The sequence below is a fragment of the Caretta caretta genome, chromosome 6 (genome assembly GCF_965140235.1).
Source record: "Caretta caretta isolate rCarCar2 chromosome 6, rCarCar1.hap1, whole genome shotgun sequence".
Taxonomy (NCBI): Eukaryota; Metazoa; Chordata; order Testudines; family Cheloniidae; genus Caretta; species Caretta caretta.
Genome location: NC_134211.1, coordinates 49,349,944 through 49,371,649, shown reverse-complemented (window position 1 = coordinate 49,371,649; position 21,706 = coordinate 49,349,944). Strand labels below are relative to the sequence as shown.

General features: G+C 41.1%; 1 protein-coding gene across 4 annotated transcripts in view; it reads left to right on the top strand.

Annotated features, from left to right (window-relative positions):
- Positions 1 to 21,706, top strand: part of FBXO3 (F-box protein 3) — a 61,182-nt gene that overhangs the window by 452 nt on the left and 39,024 nt on the right. For all 4 annotated transcript variants that reach the window (XR_007357340.2, XM_048855346.2, XM_048855343.2 and 1 more), the window contains exons 2-7: positions 1,528 to 1,617; positions 6,537 to 6,700; positions 11,225 to 11,339; positions 13,927 to 14,131; positions 17,060 to 17,105; positions 20,226 to 20,310. Coding sequence is in view for 3 of the 4 variants with exons in the window: in XM_048855346.2 (XP_048711303.2) it covers positions 1,528 to 1,617; positions 6,537 to 6,700; positions 11,225 to 11,339; positions 13,927 to 14,131; positions 17,060 to 17,105; positions 20,226 to 20,310 (705 nt within the window). In the remaining variant the exon portion in view is untranslated. The remainder of the gene's footprint in view (positions 1 to 1,527; positions 1,618 to 6,536; positions 6,701 to 11,224; positions 11,340 to 13,926; positions 14,132 to 17,059; positions 17,106 to 20,225; positions 20,311 to 21,706) is intronic.

The following is a 21,706-nucleotide window of genomic DNA, read 5'->3' as shown; positions in this document are numbered from 1 at the left end:
AGCGTAGCAAGTGGGTTTTGCGATCCCTTAATGAGGCGTCAACAGGTGAGTTCTCCGCTGCCGGCGCCCCAGCGTGTGTGCGCGGCGCGGCAGCGCCCCCTCCGCCCGCCCCGGTCCTGTGTTGCTGCGGGGCGACCCGCGCCGGGCCAGGTGCGTCGCCCCCCGCCCCGGCTTCAGAACAGCCGCACTGGGTTGCTGTCCAGCCCTCTGCGCACCTGTGTGCTCCAACATTGCTCTCCCAACTCCAGCTTCCCGGGACGCTGTAGGGAAACGTTTCGTGCAAGTTCAGGCTGGGCAGTGCTGTGAGCACACTGAGTTGGGGTGGCAAACCGTGTACAGAGAAGACGTTTCGAGTTTGGGTACCAGGCAAGAAACCCTGGACATTCTTATGAGAGGAAACTTGACTTAAGTGACACTTATTGAAACCTGTACACCGTGTTGCTGTAGCTGTGTTGGTCCCAGGCTGTTAGAGAGACAAGGTGGTTAAGGTAATATCTTTTATTGTACCCATTTCACCCACCTTGTATCTCTAATTACTAAAACCTGGTGGGATAACCATATAATGGATGTTAAAATTGCTGATTATAACCTCTTTTCTGAAGGATAGAGTGGATAACAGGTAGGGGATGGCACTATACTTTAAAGATCCCATTACCTGTTCACTTTCACTCAGGACGTTGAATACATATGGATCAGTGGAAGGAGCACTTGCCAGGAGTGTTACAAATCCCCTGAGAGAACAGGATGATTAACTTCTTACACACACGTCTATTATGTGTGGGAAAGGAAATTGTGGGGTTATGGGAAACTTCAGTTTGGGAGATGTGTGCTAGAGGTCTTACACTGCCAGTAGTAAAATATCATTAGTTTCTAAAAAGTATGATAACTTTTGAGGTAACTTTATTTTGGACATCATTGTGGTGGATAAAGATGAATCAATGTATCCATCACTTGCCTGGAAGTTGATACTTGTCTAGGAACTAGTGATCATGACCTGATTCAATATAGACAAACAGAGGATAGGTCTATCCAGTGATATGTATAGTTGGTGTTTTAAAAGGGCTAATTTCCCAAAGCTGAGGAAACTTCATAACAAAGTAAAATTGGGGAAAAAATGACTTAGTGTGCAAACAACTGTCTCAAACATAATACTATTTTGTGGTTGGAGGGGGTGCAACCCCCCCCCCCCCCCAAATGTCATAAACCATTTTAGAAAACCCTGTTCTTGCTTGGGTATCTACCAGGATTTAAAAATGTGGTTCTGTAACATGGTTTATAACATTTGTTTTCTTCTGTTTGCTTATGTGGACAAGACAGCCTTGTTACAGCATGTTTTAATGACAGTTGTATTACATTTAAAACTGTTTGCACTCCCTAAAAATGAAGTTAAAACTTGTTAAAATTTTATAGCTTTAATGTTCATTTCATGACATATAATCTTAAATATGTTAATACCTTGACTTGCATTTGTCCTTTGTTATTTTACTACTTTTTGTAATCAGACTTAACACTGACTTGTATTTATAGCTGCTGCTATGTAAGTCGAAGATTAAACCAGCTATCAAGTCATGATCCATTGTGGAAAAGACACTGCAGGAAATACTGGCTTTTATCTGAGTAAGTATGGGCACTCTTTCTTTATGAACAAAAATTTTAGTTTGGAGCAGTTCTTTTTAACCAGCTCATTTTGTTAACAGTGCTATTTTTGCATAGGCTCTTTCAGAATAACATTGCAAAATGCTTCATAGCCTCTTGTGGTCTTTAATGCTTTGTAGATCCAATGTTAACAGAAGTTGTGAGATAAGCTGTACTCTGATATCAACTGAACAAAGTTAATGTCAGCTCTCAAAGATACTCCCAGAGATTTGTTTAAGATTGTTACTTCTATGTTACATGGTGGATTTGGCCTCTTCTGTAAGAATGCCTTGGCTTTCTACTTGAGATGGATTCAGGGAGCAATTCAGGTAATTTTTATACAGTGCCACAATGTTGTGTGGTGCTTTTCAGACAAATGATGATTAAAGCTATGTTTTAGTCACGGGTATTTTTAGTAAAAATCTTGGGCAGGTCACAGGCCATGAACAAAAATTCATGGCCCATGACCTGTCCATGATTTTTACTAAAAATACTCACTGTGACTAAAACTTGGGTGGGGGTGCTCGGGCGGGGTGGTCTGGGGGCCCTGTGGATGCTGGGGGAGATGACCCGGGACGCTGCTGATTCTGGGGGAGTGGTGGCGGGGCTTCCTATCAGCTCCATCCCTGCAGCTCCTAGGTGGCATAGGCAGGGGCTAGGCCAGGGCAGCGCCCAGTGGGAGCAGGGTCTGTGTGCGTGGGCAGTGTGGAGACCACTCCACCACCTAGGAGCTGCAGGGGTGCCCCCCACCCCAGGTAAGCGCACTCCCAAACCCCTGCCCCAAGTCCTGAGCCTCTTCTCCCACACCCAAACTGCTGCTGCTGGCCCAGGGGCTGCCTGGCTCAAGCAGCCCCTGGGCCAGCACCAGCCACTGCAGAAGTCATGGAAAGTCATGCAAGCTGTGACGTCCGTGACAGACTCGCAGCCTCAGTAATGATGTCCCTGTTCCAAAGAACTTAGAAACTAAGACCATGATCGTGCAAATGCTTTGCATGGATAATATTCCACTGACTTAATTGAAGTGCTGCAGAGGGCAGAGACTCTAATGAGATTGGGACCTAAATGTAGGCAAAACTCAACAAATGATGACAAATGGAGTGGGTGAACATGGGGAATGGAGGGCACACATCATAAAATTACGGTCACTGTCACTTTACTTGCAATCTGTGAAAATAAAATGACTGTGAATATTTCCATTTTTCAAATAGATAGTGTATTCTATTTACATGTTCTCATTCAAACTAAGAATCGATAAATGCAGAAGCATTTCCTAACATTTTACATGCTTTGTAGTATTTGGAAATGGCCTTCCCTCTAAAATATAACTAACCTGTTATTTCCACATCTGAAGGCTGAATGAGAGACAAGAAACTGCCCATTTTGAATAGAACAGCCTAAAAGCAACTTAGTGGAAATATACAAAATGGAGAATTTTGTTGCTGTTTCCCTTCATGCATACCCAGTATTGCCAGTCCTCCCCCTCAGCTTCTACCAAGATGGCATCTGTAACACTACACCCGATATTCATCATGGGAGTACAATTATGATATAATTATGATGCAGTTTGTACAAGATGAGTCGTGAGGTGTCATTGGAAAGGTTATGATTTTCTGAATACAGTTATCCTATTTGAATGCATGTATCATTTTTGTATATAAAGTTATGACTATTTACTATGTATCTGTATTTCAAATGTAGTTACACTAGGGTGACACCCACTAGGCAAGATGCTTCCAGTCTAGATAGCTGGTTGTGAAGGGCCCATTCAGGGTAATGGGCCATTAGGAAAAACAGTAGGTCTTAAGAGAAGCTTATCCCCCACCTGGTGAGCCTTCCTAAGAATGCTGCAGACATTCTGTGAGTAATAAGAAAAGGAGTACTTGTGGCACCTTAGAGACTAACCAATTTATTTGAGCACGAAAGCTCATGCTCAAATAAATTGGTTAGTCTCTAAGGTGCCACAAGTACTCCTTTTCTTTTTGCGAATACAGACTAACACGGCTGTTCCTCTGAAATCTGTGAGTAATGGCTTTTATGACTTAGAAGGGCATGCAAAAGCATGTGACCAGACCACATGACACTATTCTCCATTTTGGGTACCTGTATTTTTCCACATGCTGGGTTGGGAACTGTTTTTGAAACAAAGGGTTCCCACCATATGAAACAACTTGGGGAGCCCAAGGTTCAAAACAAGTGCAGCATGTGCCTTGAGAATCTGCAAGTCTGCTTATATCATCAGGGTGAGAAATTGCTGATCATATCAAGTCTTTCTAGTATCTTAGGCTTAATGTGCAATTTTGTTTTTGTTAGGTAATCCACTTTGATCTGTTTGCTATTGCTTATAATCACTTAAAATATGTCATCTTGTAGTTAATAAACTTGTTTTATGTTTTAATCTAAACCAGTGTATCTTTAAGTGAAGTGTCTGGTGAAAAATCTCAACTTGTATGTTCTCAACTCATGTTGCATGTTCCCCTCCACACTGAGGGAAGGGCGAACCCAGTAATGCATTCATATGGGCCAGAGTTCAGGCGGTACAGCTCTGGGGTCCTAGGCTGGGAAGCTGGGATTATTTTGGCTGTAGCCTCTCTATTGCTGGTTCATGCAGTGACTTGTTCAGCCTGCGTGTAACTGCAGCTGGGTGTCCCTGCCTGTGTGAATGCTGGTGGGAGTGTAGGACTGGGAGTGGTCTACAGCTTGTCACAGCAGGACAGTCAGAGGGGTAGCCCAGGCTGGTGGGTTGGAGGACTCAGTTGAACCCCAGTTCAAGATGGCACCCCAGAGGGAAACCTGTCACAGCATCCTTTTGACTAAGAACTCTCTTAAGAGAGGTTTCAGAGGAACAGCCGTGTTAGTCTGTATTCGCAAAAAGAAAAAGAGTACTTGTGGCACCTTAGAGACTAACCAATTTATTTGAGCATGAGCTTTCAGCTCACGAAAGCTCATGCTCAAATAAATTGGTTAGTCTCTAAGGTGCCACAAGTACTCCTTTTCTTTTTTCTCTTAAGAGAGCTAGCTAGTTTTGCTCCTCAATTGGTCAGTCAACAGTTCCAGCCAGAGGCGGATTAAGATTTATTGTGGTCCTGGGCACAAAGAACATTTGGGCCCCCAACACCCTGGCGGAGCTAAGAGGGCCGGAACCAGAGAGGACCAGCGGGGCCATGGCCCTCCCCCCTTCTAAAAGTGGGAGAGCAATGCTTGCCCACTTTTTAACATGGATATAGTAGCCTTGGGCAGATGCAGAGCAGCAGGGGCTGTGCTTCACAGCAAGGGAGCTGATAAGGTGTTCATCAGCTGCACAGCTGGGAAGTACAGCCCCTGCTAGTAGTGTCAACCTCTTCCCGGTTCAGGGCTGAGGTTGGCCTTAGCTCCCACTCACCTGGAATTATGGCTCTGCCCCCTGCTCCTCTTCCCTCTCCAAGGCCCTGGCCAGGCCTGAAGCCAGAGTCTGGCAGTGGTAAGAACCACCTAGGGAGCCTGGATTCTCCATCTGCCCTGGGTGGTGCACCTGGGGTTCAGGTACATGGGTCTGGGGCTGCTCTCGGGCGTCCCGGCCCTCCACCCAGGGCAGGTGAAGGGTCTGAGGCTCCCCACAGCAGCCCAGGCTTCCTGAACAGTTCTTACCACAGCTCGGCTCCAACATCTGGCCGGGACAGGGCCCCAGGGTGAAGAGTAGGAGACAGGGCCACAATTCCAGCCCTGTGTCATCATGTCCCTCGCAACACACACACACTTCTATAAAGATTCCAGTGCTCCTGCAGGCGCCCCCAAATTGGCCAGGGTCCCTGGACATGGGTCCCATGGGACTGTGTGTTAATCTGCCACTGGTTCCAGCCCTCTAGCAGCTCAGGACCATTCAATCCTGGCAGAACTTTCAACAGTCAGCATTGGTGGATGGGACATATCATTGTATCTGAGCCTCCTATATGGCAGTGCCTGGCATGCTGGTCCGATCTTAAACATCCGTCCTTGAATAAAAAGGTCTAAAGAGAGAATTATTTTGAGAGTTCATTTTCAGTGTTCCTTACTTTGATTCATGGTCGTTCTTTAAGTCTGATTTTTATGGGAACTATTTTGAAAACTTAAATAAGGCCACATGCTTTCCCTAATCATGCTCCCACCACCTTTTCCTCACTCATCTCCTTTCAGAGACTTCTTTTATGATGTTTACAAGAATGAATTGATAACAATTAATAAACCTTCCAAGTTATTACCTTCTGTTTGTCTTAATATGTCCCGTCTTCTCTATCTGTTTTTTAGATTGTAAACTCTCTGAAGACTGAGTTTATTTGTGACTTAAATGCCAAAATGTTCATTGCTGTTCTACAAATGAATAAAAGCTGAATCCCCTGCTATTTGTCTCAATTTATAATGAGCGTTTGTTTGGTTTTTTATTGCAGGAGGTGCTCTTTGGAATATAAAATCTCATCTACACATTAAATCTTTATTTTAATTGTCACTTCTGTGTTTTGTGACCAGGTTTCTGGTCCCATAGTCCTTATTTAGGCAAAATTGAGAGAGGACTGCAGGGTTGGAATTATTTTTAACTTAAATGCCCTCTGCAAATGCAAGTTAAATTGATCTGATTTAGTTTTCTGCAAGTTCCTGAGTTTAATAATGGCATATAGTCCTCTAAAGAAATAATATATCTGAATTTTCCCTGGAAAAGATGACTGGCTGAAATGTAATTACTTCCAAAGGAAATTAAAAATTTGAATAGTTCCATGAATTAGTTGAGCATCTGTACCTTCACAGGACTGAAGTGTATCTATGTACACTGTTATAACCTAATGTTACCATATTACCTAGGAGAACCCTAACTGCCTAAGCAATAACATATTGTTTTTAAAGTGAATTTTCTAGACTAGAAACTTATCGTATTTTTATTCTTGTCTGTTCAGCGCAGAGAAGACTCGGAGAAATCAGAGCTGGAAGGCTATCTTCATAAGTATTTACTCTGATTTAGGAAGGTATATTCAATATTATGCTACACTTAAAAAAGCCTGGGATGATCTAGAGAGGTACTTGGGACAGCGGTGTCCCCGGATGATTGGTTCTTTGAAAGGTATTGTATAAACATTATTTTTGTTTTTTAAAACCAAGATATTTGTATAATTTTTTTAAAGTTTTACACCCACTGCATAATCTGGGTGCACTACATAAACAAAAGTACCAACTTCTATCAAACTGAACTCCAAAAAAGATTATCCCCAATCTTAGACTTGGTCCCTTTATTCCCTCTGTTCCTCACTGAATTTCCAAACTTCTTGGACAAGTCTGAGATAACATGTGGGCCCATTTCCTGTCCTGAAGGCCTTCAGTCCAGGGTCAAGTGAACCAAGACATGAAGCAAGGTTCAAAGTTGAGCCCCTGCACAAGAGTGACCTGATGCTAGTAGCCCCCTCCCTATTAAATTGGCATAAGTGTTTTTAAGAGTTATCACAGGGAGGTGGAGAGCAAAGGGGGTGATTTTTCAAGTAGTCAGGCCCACTAAGTGTCATTGGTAAAACAAACATCGTAAATTCAGCTAGGAAACTCTTGATAGGCAGCACAGATTCTAGAGCAGTGACAAAACCTGGCTACTTCCTCTGTGCCTTCCTCAACACCCAATTGGCACTGCTGTTCATACACTCCTGCAGACCCCTTACTGTGCTCTCTGCAGCACTGTTAACTTGGGGAACACTTGTAGCCTGGTAGCCAAGATCAGGTTTCAAAAAGGCTGAGATAGGGGTGAGGTATTATAATTTCCCTCAGTGAATCCTTGGGGCAGGGATCAAAAGGCCTAAGTTAAGGTTGCATGGCTATTGTGTGGGAAGTGTCACTCTGTATTTCCTGGTTTTCTAATATTTGTATCATGTTTTTTCTATGTTAATATTCTTAACTCTACATATCTTTGTTTTGGAATGTTTGAATTTTAGGAATCTAGGCTGGGATGCTCAAAGGAGCCTAAGGGAACTTGGCTGCCTAATTCTCTTAGGCTCCTTTGAAAATCACAGCCAAACTCTCATCTTCTAGAAGGACAAGAGCTCACGGTAGTGTAGAGGAAGGGATGGCTAGGCTGCTAGTCTGAGACTCAGGAGACAATCTGGGCTCAATTCCCTACTATGCCACATACTCCCTGTGTGACATTGGACAAGTCATTTAGTGTGTGTCTGTGAAATTTCCTAATCTGTAAAATGGGGATAATAGCACTTCCTACCTCAGAGGTGTTAAGTATGAGTACACTGAAGATCAAGAAACTTGCATACTGCAGTAATAGGGGCCACGTTAGCACCTAACATAGGGTTGAGGTCTTGCAATCTTAACTCCATGTTAACTACTTTTTGTGGTGTGTGGGTTTTCTTGTATCTGGCTAGTCTTTCACAGCTAGGTGTCTGGTTCAAATCCCTCCCTGGTCACTACATTCACCAGTAGTAAATACTACCTTGTGGCTGTTGGCCTACGTTAAACATGGTGTGTGTTTGTCCCAGCCTAATTTCCAGAGGATGAATGTCCAGGTTGCACAAAGCGCTATATTTGTTGGCAGCCTCGGCAAAGGGGCCAAAGATTGAATTACTGTGAAAATGTAACTGCCTTCTTATTGAATAAAAGATGCCATACAGTGTGGAAACCTTACATTGCTTTTGCCTATACTGCACCTATCCTGTAATTAAATAGGGGTATTGTTTTAATGCCTGTCCGGATGTCATAATAGTGTGACTGTACTATTTAATATTTTCATTTCAAGACTTGGATAATACAGTTGAGTCCGCTTATAAAACTTACGCATGACACCAAGTTGTGTGGGGTTGCAAGCGCTTTGGAGAGCAGGATTAGAATTCAAAACAACCTTGACAAATTAAAGAATTGGTCTGAAATCAACAAGATGAAATACTTTTCACTTGTCTTTACAGAATTACACTTAAAGAGGAAAAGTCAAATGCACAATTACAAAATGGGAAGTAAATGGTTGGGTGGTAGTACTGCTGAAAAGGATCTGGGGGTTTTAATGGATCACAAATTGAATGAGTCAACAATGCGGTGCAGTTGTAAAAAAGGCAAATCTTCCGGGGTGTGAGGTGTTTGTCTTGTTCTACTCAGCACTGGTGAGTCCCCAGCTAGAGTACTGTGTACACTTCTGGGTGCCACACTTTAGGAAACGTGGACATATTAGAATCCAGAGGAGAGCAATAAAACTGATAAAAGGTTTAGGAAACCTGACCTTTGAGGAAAGGTTAAAAACTGGGCATGGTTAGTCTAAGAAAAGAAGACTGGGGGAGGACCTGATAACGGTCTTCAGATATATTAAGGGCTGTTATCAAGATGATCATGATCAATTGTTCTCCTTGTCCACTGAAGGCAGGAGAAGTAGTAATGGGCTTAATCTGCAGTGAGAAATTTAGGTTAAATATTTGGAAAAACATTCTAACTGTAAGGCTAGTTAAGTTCTGGAATAGGCTTCCATGGGAGGCTGTGGAATCCCCATCATCAGAGATTTTGAAGAACAGGTGGACGAACACCTGTCAGGGATGGTTTAGGTATACTTGGTCCTGTCTCAGTGTTGGGGGCTGGATTTCATAACTTCTCAGTGTTCCTTTGTGTCCTATATTTTTCTTATATTCATAAGTTTGTTTTGAAGACCTAATTGAAAACATCTCTGCATAACAAATACTTAATCAAGTGGCTTTGAGCTAAAATTCTTTTTTAAAAAAAAAAATCAGTCTGTAGCCTCATATTGACTGTCTTATTATGAAAGTTTGCTTGTAACATCAGAATCTATGAGCAGAGAAGAAATTCCCGCTCCTACAGAGAGAGATCCCCCCTTGGGGGGTTACTCTTGGTGATTACTAGGTTGTGATTTTTTTATTAGAAATATTTGGAAAACAGGTTCGTAACTACTTACGATGACTATTAAATGTTGCGTTTTGGGTACCTTAATTTTCTAAATATGCTTTAATTCAGTAATAGATTTTTAAAGCCAGAAAGGACAATTAGATCACAGTCTGACCTCTTGTATAACAGTGGCTATAGAATTTCATCCTGTTGTCCCTAGATTGAGCCCAATAACTTTTAAGTTACTTGTATAAAGATACGGCCAAATTCAGGAGCAACTCTACTGAAATTAAATGGAATATCTCTATTAAGAGAGTAGTTGGCTAGCCCTAGGAAATCATGAGAAATGTTCACTATGTGCAACGTTATCAGTTTTGTATAATGGGAAGAGCAGATTTATTTTGAGATCCCAAAAGAGATACCATATCAGAAATTTAGAGTAACGGAAGCATCTCCAAGATTGGCTTTTGTAATTTTTTTTTGCTGGAAATTTAATGTGGCCATCTCCTCCTTTAGTGAAAAATTCTAAATTCTATGGTAATGATCAAAAAATAAAATCTGCACAGAACCTTCTTTTATGGTAGCAAGTAGAGCTACAACTTGGTTGGCTGAGAGTGGCTGAGTCAGGACTCCATCAACTAACTTCTAGTGGTGGGGGGCGATGTTTCTTTTCTTTTAGGGAAGGTCTCAGGGTGCATCACTTTGTTTCTCCAACCAGTGCTATTGAAACTCACCCTGACGTGAGTCTCTTGAAGAAATACCTACTTCTGATAAATTTGTATTGTTGAGATCTCTTAGAAGGCAAAAACAGACTACTGCTATATGAGTAACCCTTGTTCTGAAATTTGTGATATACTGATATTCTCTGTTACCTAACACACACTAGCATACTATTGGGGTTAGTACCAAGTAATAAACTTGCTGTTTGCTTGAAGGAGGAGTTGGTAGTACAAAAAATAATCTGAATTTTGAACGTTCTAAGATGTACTAGTTAAGATAATGCTGTCCTTATTTTCTCTTTTGTGCCTAACAGTAAGTGATCAAAAATCCTACTTTTGAATTGAGAGAGTCACAATGGGATGCATAAGGAGAGTAATAACCTAAATTCTGAATTTCTGGACTCTTGGATGATTGAGCCAGATCATTATTTGTATTTTTGTTTTCCTTTTGCACTAAATGTCCAATAATACTGCACCTAAAACAAAAGTGTTGTTTTTTTTGTTTTGTGTTTTTGTTTTTTTTTAATTCACTGCACTTTTGTAATATCAAATGCAGTTGAAACTTGGTGGTGACTAGAGGGGCTTTAAAATAAACCGATTTTTTTCCCCCCAATTCATTGTACATTTGCTGTTGCCATTATAGCATAGACAAACAAATTTATTTGAGCATAAGCTTTCATGAACTACACCTCACTTCATTGGATGCATTCCACATTTTCCAGTGGAAAATACAGTGGGGAGATTTATATACACTGAAAAACTTAAACAGTTAGGCCAAATTCTGCTCTGACATACAGCAGTGCAGCTCCAGTGAAATGATTTAGGCTGCATTGAAGCCAAAAGGGTTGCAACTGTGTAAATGAAAGCATCATTTGTCTCTAGTTGTCTTAAGAGATCCACCAATTTTTGTCAGGCATAATCCAATTGAATTTTAAGAGGGGTTTACACAAAGGCAAGTACTTTAAGCAATTTATTGAGATGATTTCTGAAGCGACAGTTCTTGTTTCTGTTGTCTGAAGCTACCACCTAAACAAAAATTGTTTTTAATGTGTTTGCAGATAGTGTGCAGGAGGAAGACCTAGATGCTGTGGAAGCACAAATAGGCTGCAAACTCCCTGATGATTATCGATGTTCATTTCGTATTCATAATGGACAGAAACTAGTTGTTCCTGGGTAAGGAGTTAAACCTACTATCAATTCCATTATTTAATTATTTCTTTTTCTTCATGGTGGCCAGTTCAGTTAAACTGAGACATGGAGTGAGGATTGGAATGCCTGCTAAGCAGGCTATCCAAAATATTATATACAGTATAGAAGTTAGCTGTTATGTTCTTTGGGTAAAATCTTCACAAGAACCTATGTCCCACTGTTAGCAGTGCCTTAGCAGTGGGACCTAGGCATCTAAGTGCCTTGCCAATGGAGCTAGGATCCTAAATGCCCAAGTCACTTTCGAAAATGGGACTTGAATGCTTTTTGAAAGTTTTACCTTTGATAATCAGCAAAATTTTAGCCCTGGATATTTACGGCCCTCAATTACACCAATGTTTACAGAATTACTCTGTATGCTCTGTGTTGTAATCGAGGGCAGAATTAACCTATTTTGTAACCAGAATTTGCAAAATGTGATAAAATGGTCAGGGAACTAATTTTCAGACCTGGCAATCCAAGAATAGTTTTAAGTGGGAGAGGTGGAACCACTGGAAAAGCAAAAGGGTAGAATAGAAATTTTGCACCCTACAAAAGAGAAATATTTTTTAAATTTTCCTTATTACTGAAAAGATGACGTTTCCCTGAAATGTAAAACTGACAGCTCTTGATGTCCTAAGCAAGTGATTAAACATTATTGCATATTGTCCAGACACAGAAACAGTGCACCTTCAAGCCTCTCATGTTTAGCACACTGGGCTGTATTTGAGGGAAAGTGACATGAGTGGTAGAAATACTGCCAAGAATGGTATGTTGATAGAAAATGATGGGGATTTGAGGTGTGTGTGTGTGTGTGTTTTGAGCTGGCATTTGCAAGTTTGTGGCACCTCTAACTTCTCACTGGGTGGCAGCTGGAGCCTTTTTTGGTATCTTTTACCCCCAACCCTAGCTCCAGGTGTGTAAAAAGTAACCGGTCAATTCTGCATATTCCTGAGGATGACTTGAACTTTTTACAAGTAGGTATTCTAGAAGAGATTTTCAAAAGGGAATTAGGCAATGGGAGTGACATGCCTTGTTCCCCTTTGAAAATCTCCCCTCTGTGGGCAAGTAAGTGATTTAACAAAAAAGCCAAGTGCCAAGCACTGATGTAATGGAATTGGTCAGGAAATGGTAAAAACTTCTGGAAATGCTATCCTAGTATGACCCTCAAGGCCTATTAAATCCTGGCTTAATATTACTAATGTATCCAAACTGCACATTTTGAGAGAAAATAGTGAAAGACATAAAACCATTTCTTGAAGGATCTGATCAGTGTTGGTTTTTACACTTCAGAAATTTCCAAAGCTGTTTACCTGCCACATAAAGAGTGTCCTGCTTTTGCAATGCTTTGGAGTAACTAGGGCTTCATGCTGAGACAGTTTACTTTTTTATCCTACTAACTCTTTCCCTGTTTTTTTTAAAGCAAGCTAAAAGTCTGAAAGCTCTCTTGACTTCTTTGTTTTATTTTGTTCTTAGCTCTAAAACGTATAACTTGAACTAGGCACTGTGTGATTCTTCCTCCTTTCTGCCTACCAGTTACATTGCATTAGAATTAAAACTCTTTCCAATGTCTTCCAACAAACGCATCTCTCACCAGCCCAACTGTATTGGAAATATTTGTACGTATAGAGCTACTGCAGGATGTCAGTCAAATTGTGCCAGAAAACAATAATCAGAATGCTGCAATCTGCAAACTTTTGTGGTGTTTAACACACTGCATGTCAAAGTTTTCATGGTGGTTTCAGGTGTGTGCTTTTTTGGATTTAGTGTGTGTTTATCACCTATGGCAGATTGGCCAGCTCAATGTGAAATATTTTTCACAGGCTCTACTGATGAAAAAGAGAAGCATGCTTCATGGGGGTTTTCTTTTCCTTCCAAATGTAACTGAATAATCTTCAAGGCTATGTAAACCCTAAGTGTAGATCCATAAATATGTATCTGTTAAAAATTGCTGACTTGTTTCTGTAACTATTCTTAAGGGATGAGCAGAGTTGTTTAATTTTATTAACTTCTTATATCTGGCTTCAGTCTCAACTCATTTTGTGAATTAATCTAGGTAACAATGTGTCTTGTCAAATATTTGTTACTAAAGTTGACAATTTCTTGGCCTATAGAAACCAAGTATTCATGAATATTTGTTTTAGTACTGAAAGGAATTGATGCAAAACATAGTCCCAGTTTCTGCCTTGTGAAGCTGCCCTATTATGCTATTTCAATGGTGAACAGATGGCCTGAGGCTGCTTTAACTTGTGAGGCAATTGGCAGTCACCAGAATGGCCAAGAATCCCCTTTCTTCCTGTGCTAAGCGTGGAAAATGAGCAAGACAATATTTGTTAAACCCACCCTGCAAAAAAAAAAAAAAAATCAGTAAGGCTGGTCTTACGAATTGAGGACCTGATTCTGTTGAAAATATTACAGTTCAGGCTTCTCTGGGTATAAGTTTTATGCCTAGTAGTGATGGCAGAATTAGACCTTAGAAGGAGGAGTTATTCATTGAGTAAAAGGTAAAAGCTATCTTTGCATTGTTAATCAAGTATTTATTGTTTCTATTTTTGTTCTTGTTGGTCCTTCTAAGGTTGATGGGAAGTATGGCACTATCCAATCACTATCGTTCTGAGGATTTATTGGATATTGACACAGCAGCTGGAGGATTTCAACAGCGTCTTGGTTTGAAACAATGTCTTCCTCTCACCTTTTGCATTCACACTGGCCTGAGTCAATACATGGCACTGGAGTGTGTGGAGGGTCGTAATAAATATGAGATCTTCTACCAATGTCCAGTAAGGAAGAAATGTTTGTTTATAAATGTATCTTTTTGAAAAAACTGGCATTTGTCCTTTGCATGTTTATAAGAAGTGAAATATATAGTGTGCACAGTTTAATGAGCGTATGCTCTTTATACTATGACTGAGAGCTTTTTAACTAGTAAATAAAAATGATGCTGTCTTTGAATTGCCCTCAGGTGTACACCAAAATTACCCAAGAAGAATATTTAACACAACAGTGACCTTAGTGTGTAATGTAGTTACTCCTGGGGGAATTCTGTGACACTGCGCAGTGCAGAATTTTGCAGAAATTAACATTGTGCATGCAGAATCACCCCCCTCCCCACACACACAAGAAGTGGGCTGCAGTGCTGCTAGCCTCTGCTAGGGGGTCAGTGGACTTGGCAGAGCCCAGCTTGCACATAGAAGACACTGCTTGGGGGAGAGAGCTAGAGAGTTCCTAGCATGCCCTGAGGGAAGGAGAGGGCAGAGTGCAGGAAACTGTGTGCAAATGTGGAATGGAGCATCAGGCTGTTTCTCCCTCTGGATCCCTGGGCTCGGGGGGGCGGGGGACCCTGCAGCTGCGGGTGAGGTGGGGTATCTGGGCTGATGGGGAGGGCGTGGTTGGGCTCTGAGGAGGAGGAGGTTTGGGTGTATTGGCTGCAGTGTGGGGGGCCCCACAGGTGGGCTTTGTGGGGGAGAGGTTTCGGGTGTCCGCCCCCTTGACTGGGCTCTGGGGAGGGGAAGGGGCAGAGAAACAGGAACTGGGTTGTCATAGGGGTTTCTTTAACTCTCTACTCCTGGGCGAATTTTTGTATGTCTGTATTGTTAGACATACTTGCTGACAGGTATTTGAAATTACCAAAATAATTGAAACTTGTGATTTATGTAGTGTTATTTTGACCAATAAAATTTGTAGAATTTTGCAGAATTTTAAAATGTGCACAGAATTTTTAATTTTTTGGTGCAGAATTCCCCCAGTAGCAATGATTGTAGCTAACTTCTATGGTCAAATTTATTCCTGCTCTACCTAATTTGGTAGAATTACGGCAGCCATGAATTTGTCCCAGTCTGTTTCAGCAAGTCACACTTTTTCATTGTTAAGCTTTGTTTTGCATGGTGGGAGACTTTGGATTTAGCAGTGAGTTATAGGTCTCTTTTCTAGAAAGAGCAAAACAAAGAAAAAATGGGGTATGATCTTTTTGGGAAATATATAATGCTTACTCTACAGTGAAAGAACAGAAAAACGATTTAAATCTATTAAAGCTTTATAAAATTGTTTCAGATACTACAGCGATAGCAACACCCTAATATCAGAGTCTGGTTGCTCTCACTTGCACTGGTATAATTTCATTGATTTTCAGTGGAGTTTACTCCTCAGGGCTTGTCTACACTACCCGCCAGATTGGCGGCCAGCGATCGATCCAGCGGGGGTCGATTTATCATGCGATAAATCGACCACTGCGTGCTCTCCCTTCGACTCTGGTACTCCACCAGAACTAAAAGCGCAAGCAGAGTCTACGGGAGAGCATCAGCTGTCGATTTACTGCAGTGAAGACACCACAGTAAGTAGATCTGAGTACGCTGACTTCAGCTACGCTATTCACGTAGCTGAAGTTGTGTATCTTAGATCGACCCCGTGCTGTAGCATAGACAAGCCCTGAGTCTCATTAGTGTGTGGGGGGAATCAAGCCCTCAATTCCTGAACAGCTTTGTCTCTTTCGTGGATTAAAGTACAAGTATAGTCAGAAAAGGGATTAAGTTCTCTCTCTAATAAGTGGATCTGCTATCTGTGTTCTATTTTATTGATAAAAATATATTTTTTCTACTCTAGTTAGCATTGCTGAGCCAGTGCAGCTTGTCCACTATCACCAATAAAATTATTTACAAAATCTACAACTGGAGTTTAGTACTATCTGTGGAAAATTCACAGGGTGAACTCGGCTTGACTTCCCTATTCCAGGTTGAGTTTACAGCAGTAGCAATTATAAGTTAACTTTTAATATATTTGTGTTACAACTTCCTACCTGGTCAGGTTGTGCATTATTTTCTAAACTGTGCATTTTAAAAACATACACCAAGGTTAAGTCTAAAACGCTCAAAAGCAAGATTAAACTATTCATTATTCTCACTACTAAAATTATTGCAGTACATATTACTTGGCATCACAGTAAAACTGTAATGACAAGCAACAACAACAGATACCTTGGCTACAGTTTGAGTCTTAATTTTGAATTGGAATTAAGCTAAAACCCCTTGAAAAGCAGTTGTTGAAACTACTGACCTAATTCTAGCTGTCCAGGGCATTCAGCACAAATTCCTAAAGAAAGATACTGGGAGCTTGGAACTCTCAAGTAACAGACTTTATTATAGAACCTTACCCTGCTGGATTCCTAGTTATTTTCCTCATATGTAGCAATGGGAGTTCTAGTCACCTGACATTGATGGGGGGGATTGGAGAAAAATCTTGTACACCTTTATGTTATGCTAAATGTCTGTTTTGCCTGGACTGTATTATGAGAAATTGAAGGCATTTAAATGTTAATATTTTGTTCCTCTGGAGACAATACAGACCCTTTGGTAGGAAGGAATGTAAAGATGGGAGTTCTAAAAATGAGGTGGAGTTAGTTTTCAGATTATTCTAAGGCTGTTTCTTTTTTTTTTTTTTAAATGATGCATGAAGTCTAATTTTCAAATGTGATCACCTTAGTGGAATGTCCCGATTGTGTGTTTGAATGCTCAACTTGGCACATAGACACATGGGACAGACATTTGTGTCTTAAATAGTGATTTGAACATTTGATTGTGGGATTTGGATGCTCTGTTGAAGAAGCTAGATTTGGGCCTAGATAATACTAGGAAAATATCCAGGTATTTAGGATGTCAAGAAAAAACATCAGTCTCCTTTTCAGTATACACATTTAATATTTGTTCCTTTTCTAGGATCAGATGGCCCGTAATCCATCTGCTATTGATATGTTCATTACAGGTAAGAGCATGTTGAGGGGTGTGTGTGTGTGTGTGTGTGTGGTGGGGGAGGGGGATTCATGCAAAAAATACCTCGTTTATAGATGCCAGTATATCTAACCATTTCATTCTGTCTTAAGTTGCATATATTAATAAATAATATACATATGCTGTGAGCTGGTTAGTACGTGTGCAGAACATTTTGACCTTCACAGAGTAAGCACTAAACTTGTACATGTATTCTTACTCCTAAGAAACCTATAACCAGTATTGGAACTTGAACAATTAACTAAAATAAGTTCTAAAACAGTTTTATTTCCCTATTAATGCTTGTCACACCTCTGTTTTTGAGTTATTCAACACACTGGTCAGTCTGACAAAATATATAGCCACCTTTAGGGTAACCATCAGAGGAGCTGTCGGAGACAGGTGGTTCAAAAACACCATGAACTGTAGCCTGGGAGAAGAATTTTTTAGTAGCCTTTGCAACCATATCACAGGTTGCAGTGTATATTGTGCCCCCCAGTGAAACATTCTTCTAAATGTAACCATACCTGAAAAGGAAAATGTTCCTGGATTTTTCAGGTTCTCTCTCTAACTGCATTGTTCAAAGCATAAAGGAGGAGAGAGGAAGATTTCAGATTCATTACTTGATGACTATAGAATCCTTGTGATGATCTGTTGACATGGGCTGGGACTGTAGTAGGAAGTTTCTCTCATCTTCCCCCCCCCCCCACCTCCCTTTTCTACTGAAGGCTATTGGTAGGGTCTTACCAAATTCGTGGCCATGAAAAATGCGTCACGGACTGTGAAATCTGGTCTCCCCTGTGAAATCTGCTCTCTTGTGTACTTTTTATCCTACTATACAGATTTCACAGGGGAGACCAGTGTTTCTCAAACTACAGGTCCTGACCCAAAAGGGGGTTGGGGGGATGTCACAAGTTTGTTATAGGGGGATTGTGGTATTGCCACCCTTACTTCTGCACTGCCTTCAGAGTTGGATGGCCGGAGAGCAGAAGCTGCTGGTCAGGCGTCCAGCTCTGAAGGCAGTGTCCCATCAGCAGCAGCGCAGAAGTAAGGGTGGCAATACTGTACCATGCCATCCTTACTTCTGCACTGCTGCTGGCGGCAGTTCTGCCTTCACAGCTGGGCCCCCATGAATCATGAAATTTACAATTTAAAAAAAACTCTATGATCATGAAATTGACCAAAATGGACCGTGAATTTGATAGGGCTAGCTATTGGCTATGGAAGCCTTCAACTAACTGAACTGCTTTCCTGTTGAGTGAAAACAGTGCCTTAATTTAGAATTCCATTAATATGCATAATCTGTGCTAACCTGCATCACAGGTTGTTTCTATTGCAACACCAATGATGAGTAACAGCCCCACTGGGCCATGCTATAATGCTTTCACTTGTGGGTAAAAGTAGGAGAGAGAAACTCTTACTAAGACTTTCTAGTCCTGCAATTTTGGACTTGCAGTGGCTGTGTATTGGAAAATCCGTCGCTTATTCCACCCCAGAGGTAGCTGTATTGCAGTGCTGGGTGATGAAATCACTCTGTCTTCTTCGTCACAAGAGTGTTGAGGTTTACTGTCTCGTGCTTTGAAATCTTCAGATGAAAGGTGTTGTAGAAGTTCAAAGTACTATTCTAATTATTTGCAATTTGTGAGGGAGATTTGTTTTAGAGATGGTGACTGCAGTGATCTAGTGTTAATTATTACTTTGGGTTGGCCTTGTCTTATGGAAACAATGACTTCCAGTTGTGTGGATGAGTATGCTGGCACAACACATTCCATGTAGATGAGAAGATTAATCTAAGTATTTCCTACTTTCATCTAAAAACCAAGTGTTCAAACTGCAGAGTGAATCAGTATAGTCAGTGTGCACCCCAAACTCTAGCATTTCAAGGCCAAGACAAAATGTTGAAGATGATTGGGTGGGTGATAGAAGAAGGAAAATGGAGAAGAGAAATTATTGGAGACTACTAAGCAACAGAGGAGCCCCAAAGATGGCAGGACAGTACAAATAATTAAATGGCTTTTTAGGGCAAAATTAGGAACAAGAGATGAGTAAATTATGTTAATTATTGCTTTGTGCCATAGCAACCCCATGTAGCTTGGGAGAAATAGAATATTATTAAATTATTAACTTAAAAATAAACATTTCACATCAATAATATAAGCCAAAATTTAAAGAACTATTGATCTTCCATTACTAAAACCCATAATATGTTCCTTGAATTAATTGAATTACCTATAGCTTATTTCACTTATAGAGGATAATGTCTTGTCTTTGAGGACTTTGTTCATTAAAGGGACTCTGTCAAGGTTGAATCTGCCCAATAATGAATTTTTTACTGATCCTGATAAATCCAGCTGCTCTCAAAGTGATGACTGCAAGTTTTTGAAAATCTCAGTTTCTATATTGGGTGACCTATAAATCCAGAGCTCTGAGCTTGTGGTGGTAACAGGTGTGCATGTTGCACATGCTTCCACCTTACTGTCCAGCTTTGTTCTTGGGAGTACAGAAACTTACAAAATTTTATAGATTTCTTAGGAATTTTAATACCTTACCTATATATATATATATATATATATAATGTGTGTGCAGATACCTACAAAACAAAACCAAGCTTGTAGGTCCAGTAATAGACCTACCAGCTTTAGCAAATAGTATATTGGATTAAGTGTGGAGTATAGTGCCTAAGAAATAGGTATAGTAATTACATTACTTGTAAAGCCAACATCACCTCCTTAAATCATAGGAGTACCAGTAAAGGTCTAAAAGGCAGTTGAAGTATAAAAGCATCCAGAATTGGGCGAGGTACTTCACAATGTAAATAGAAAGCCATGGTTCCTGGCCTGAAGAGTATACAGTCTCATTTTAGCTGTGACACAGTGAGTGGAGGATGACAAGCAAACCATTTAAGCCACAATTAGGTTCCCAGCAAAAGCAGAGGTCAGTGTTTTGAATAGAGCAGGATGAGGAATGAGTTACTCAGCTACAGAGGTCTGGGAATTTGTTTATATTAAGGCCTACTAGCTTTTATAATGCCTATGTTAAAAAGAAAGTTAATATTATAACTGGCTTAATTATAAGAGTACCTGCTTTTGTAAAACTTTCCCTCTTTGGCATCTAGGTACTTCTTATTTGGAATGGTTCACATCTTATGTAAACAATGTCGTAACAGGTGGCTATCCCATCATCAGGGACCAGATTTTCAGGTATCGTGACTTTGATCTGTAGTGCAGCATAATTACAAGGCAGAGAAAATCAATCTTTTCTTTAAATGCTGATTTTTTTTTTTCCAGACAGCTGGGTGTGGATGTGTGGTGTGAGGGTTAATGGGTGGGGATGGAGAAAGAGACAGCTGCAGAATCAAAAGGCTTAAACTAATCCTGTTTTGTTACCAGGAATATTAGAACTAGTAGCATCACACTGAAGGGACTGTAATTAATACCAGCTCTAACCCATCCGCCTGCCTAGAACTTGAGGTGCAAAATGAGAGGGCTAGTGAGAAAGACGCAGCTGCAGATCATGTAGGAGTTTATTGAAGAGCAGTTCTGCATAGCTCAAAAGCTTGTCTCCCACCAACAGAAGTTGGTCCCATAAGATATTACCTCACTCACCTTGTCTCTAATATCCTGAGGCCAAAACAGCTACAACAAAACTGGTAAACAAATGACATTTGCTATTTTAAATAAGGGATTCTTTCATTGATATGGTCTATCTACCATTCATTCAAATATTGTATTGAATATATGTATTATGATACTCTAAACAAACAAGATTTGGAGATGGATTTACCTTGAAGCTCCAAGTGCACTTCTCTAGATGTTTTTGTTTTTATCCTGGTTGTGTATAACAGTAGTTCTCAACCAGGGGTACGCATAAGGGGGTACATCAACTCATCTAGATATTTGCCTAGTTTTACCACAGGCTACATAAAAAACACTAGCAGTCAGTATAGACTAAATTTCATATGGATAATGACTTGTTTATAGTTCTTTATCAGAGGTTTCGGAAGTGTGGGGCACACGCCGCCTAGGGGGCTGTGGAGAAAGGTCTGGGGGTGGAGGGTGCATGGTGGGACCTGGGCCAGCCTCCACAGGGGTGGGGAGGGAGCGCCACTCAGCCCCTTCCTGCCCCCCACTGTGTTCCAGTCCTGCCCCCACCAGTGTCTCCGACTCCTGGCGACGACCCCATCCTCAGTGCGTCCCCGCTCCTGCGCGCGCGTCCCCTGTCCCCGTCGCTGCCCCCCCCCCCCCCGCCACACACACACTTTGGCCCCTGATCACAGCCCCACTCCTGGCCACGGCCCCACCCCCAGCTGTGTCCCCAGCCTTGGCCCCCTTACCTCTGTCTGTGGCCCCCCACCCTCCGCGGCGTCACAGTCCGGCTTCTGGAGCGGGGCAGAGGGCGTGCGTGCGCACGGTTGGGGGTAAAAGGGGGCATGTATATTATGTACTATACACTGAAATGTAAGTACAATATTTATATTCTAATTGATTTATTTTATAATTATATGGTAAAAATGAAAAAGTAATAATTTTTTGTTTTTAGTAATAGTGCGCTGTGACGCTTTTTTGTATTTCTAAGTGAGGTGAAACTTGGGGGTAT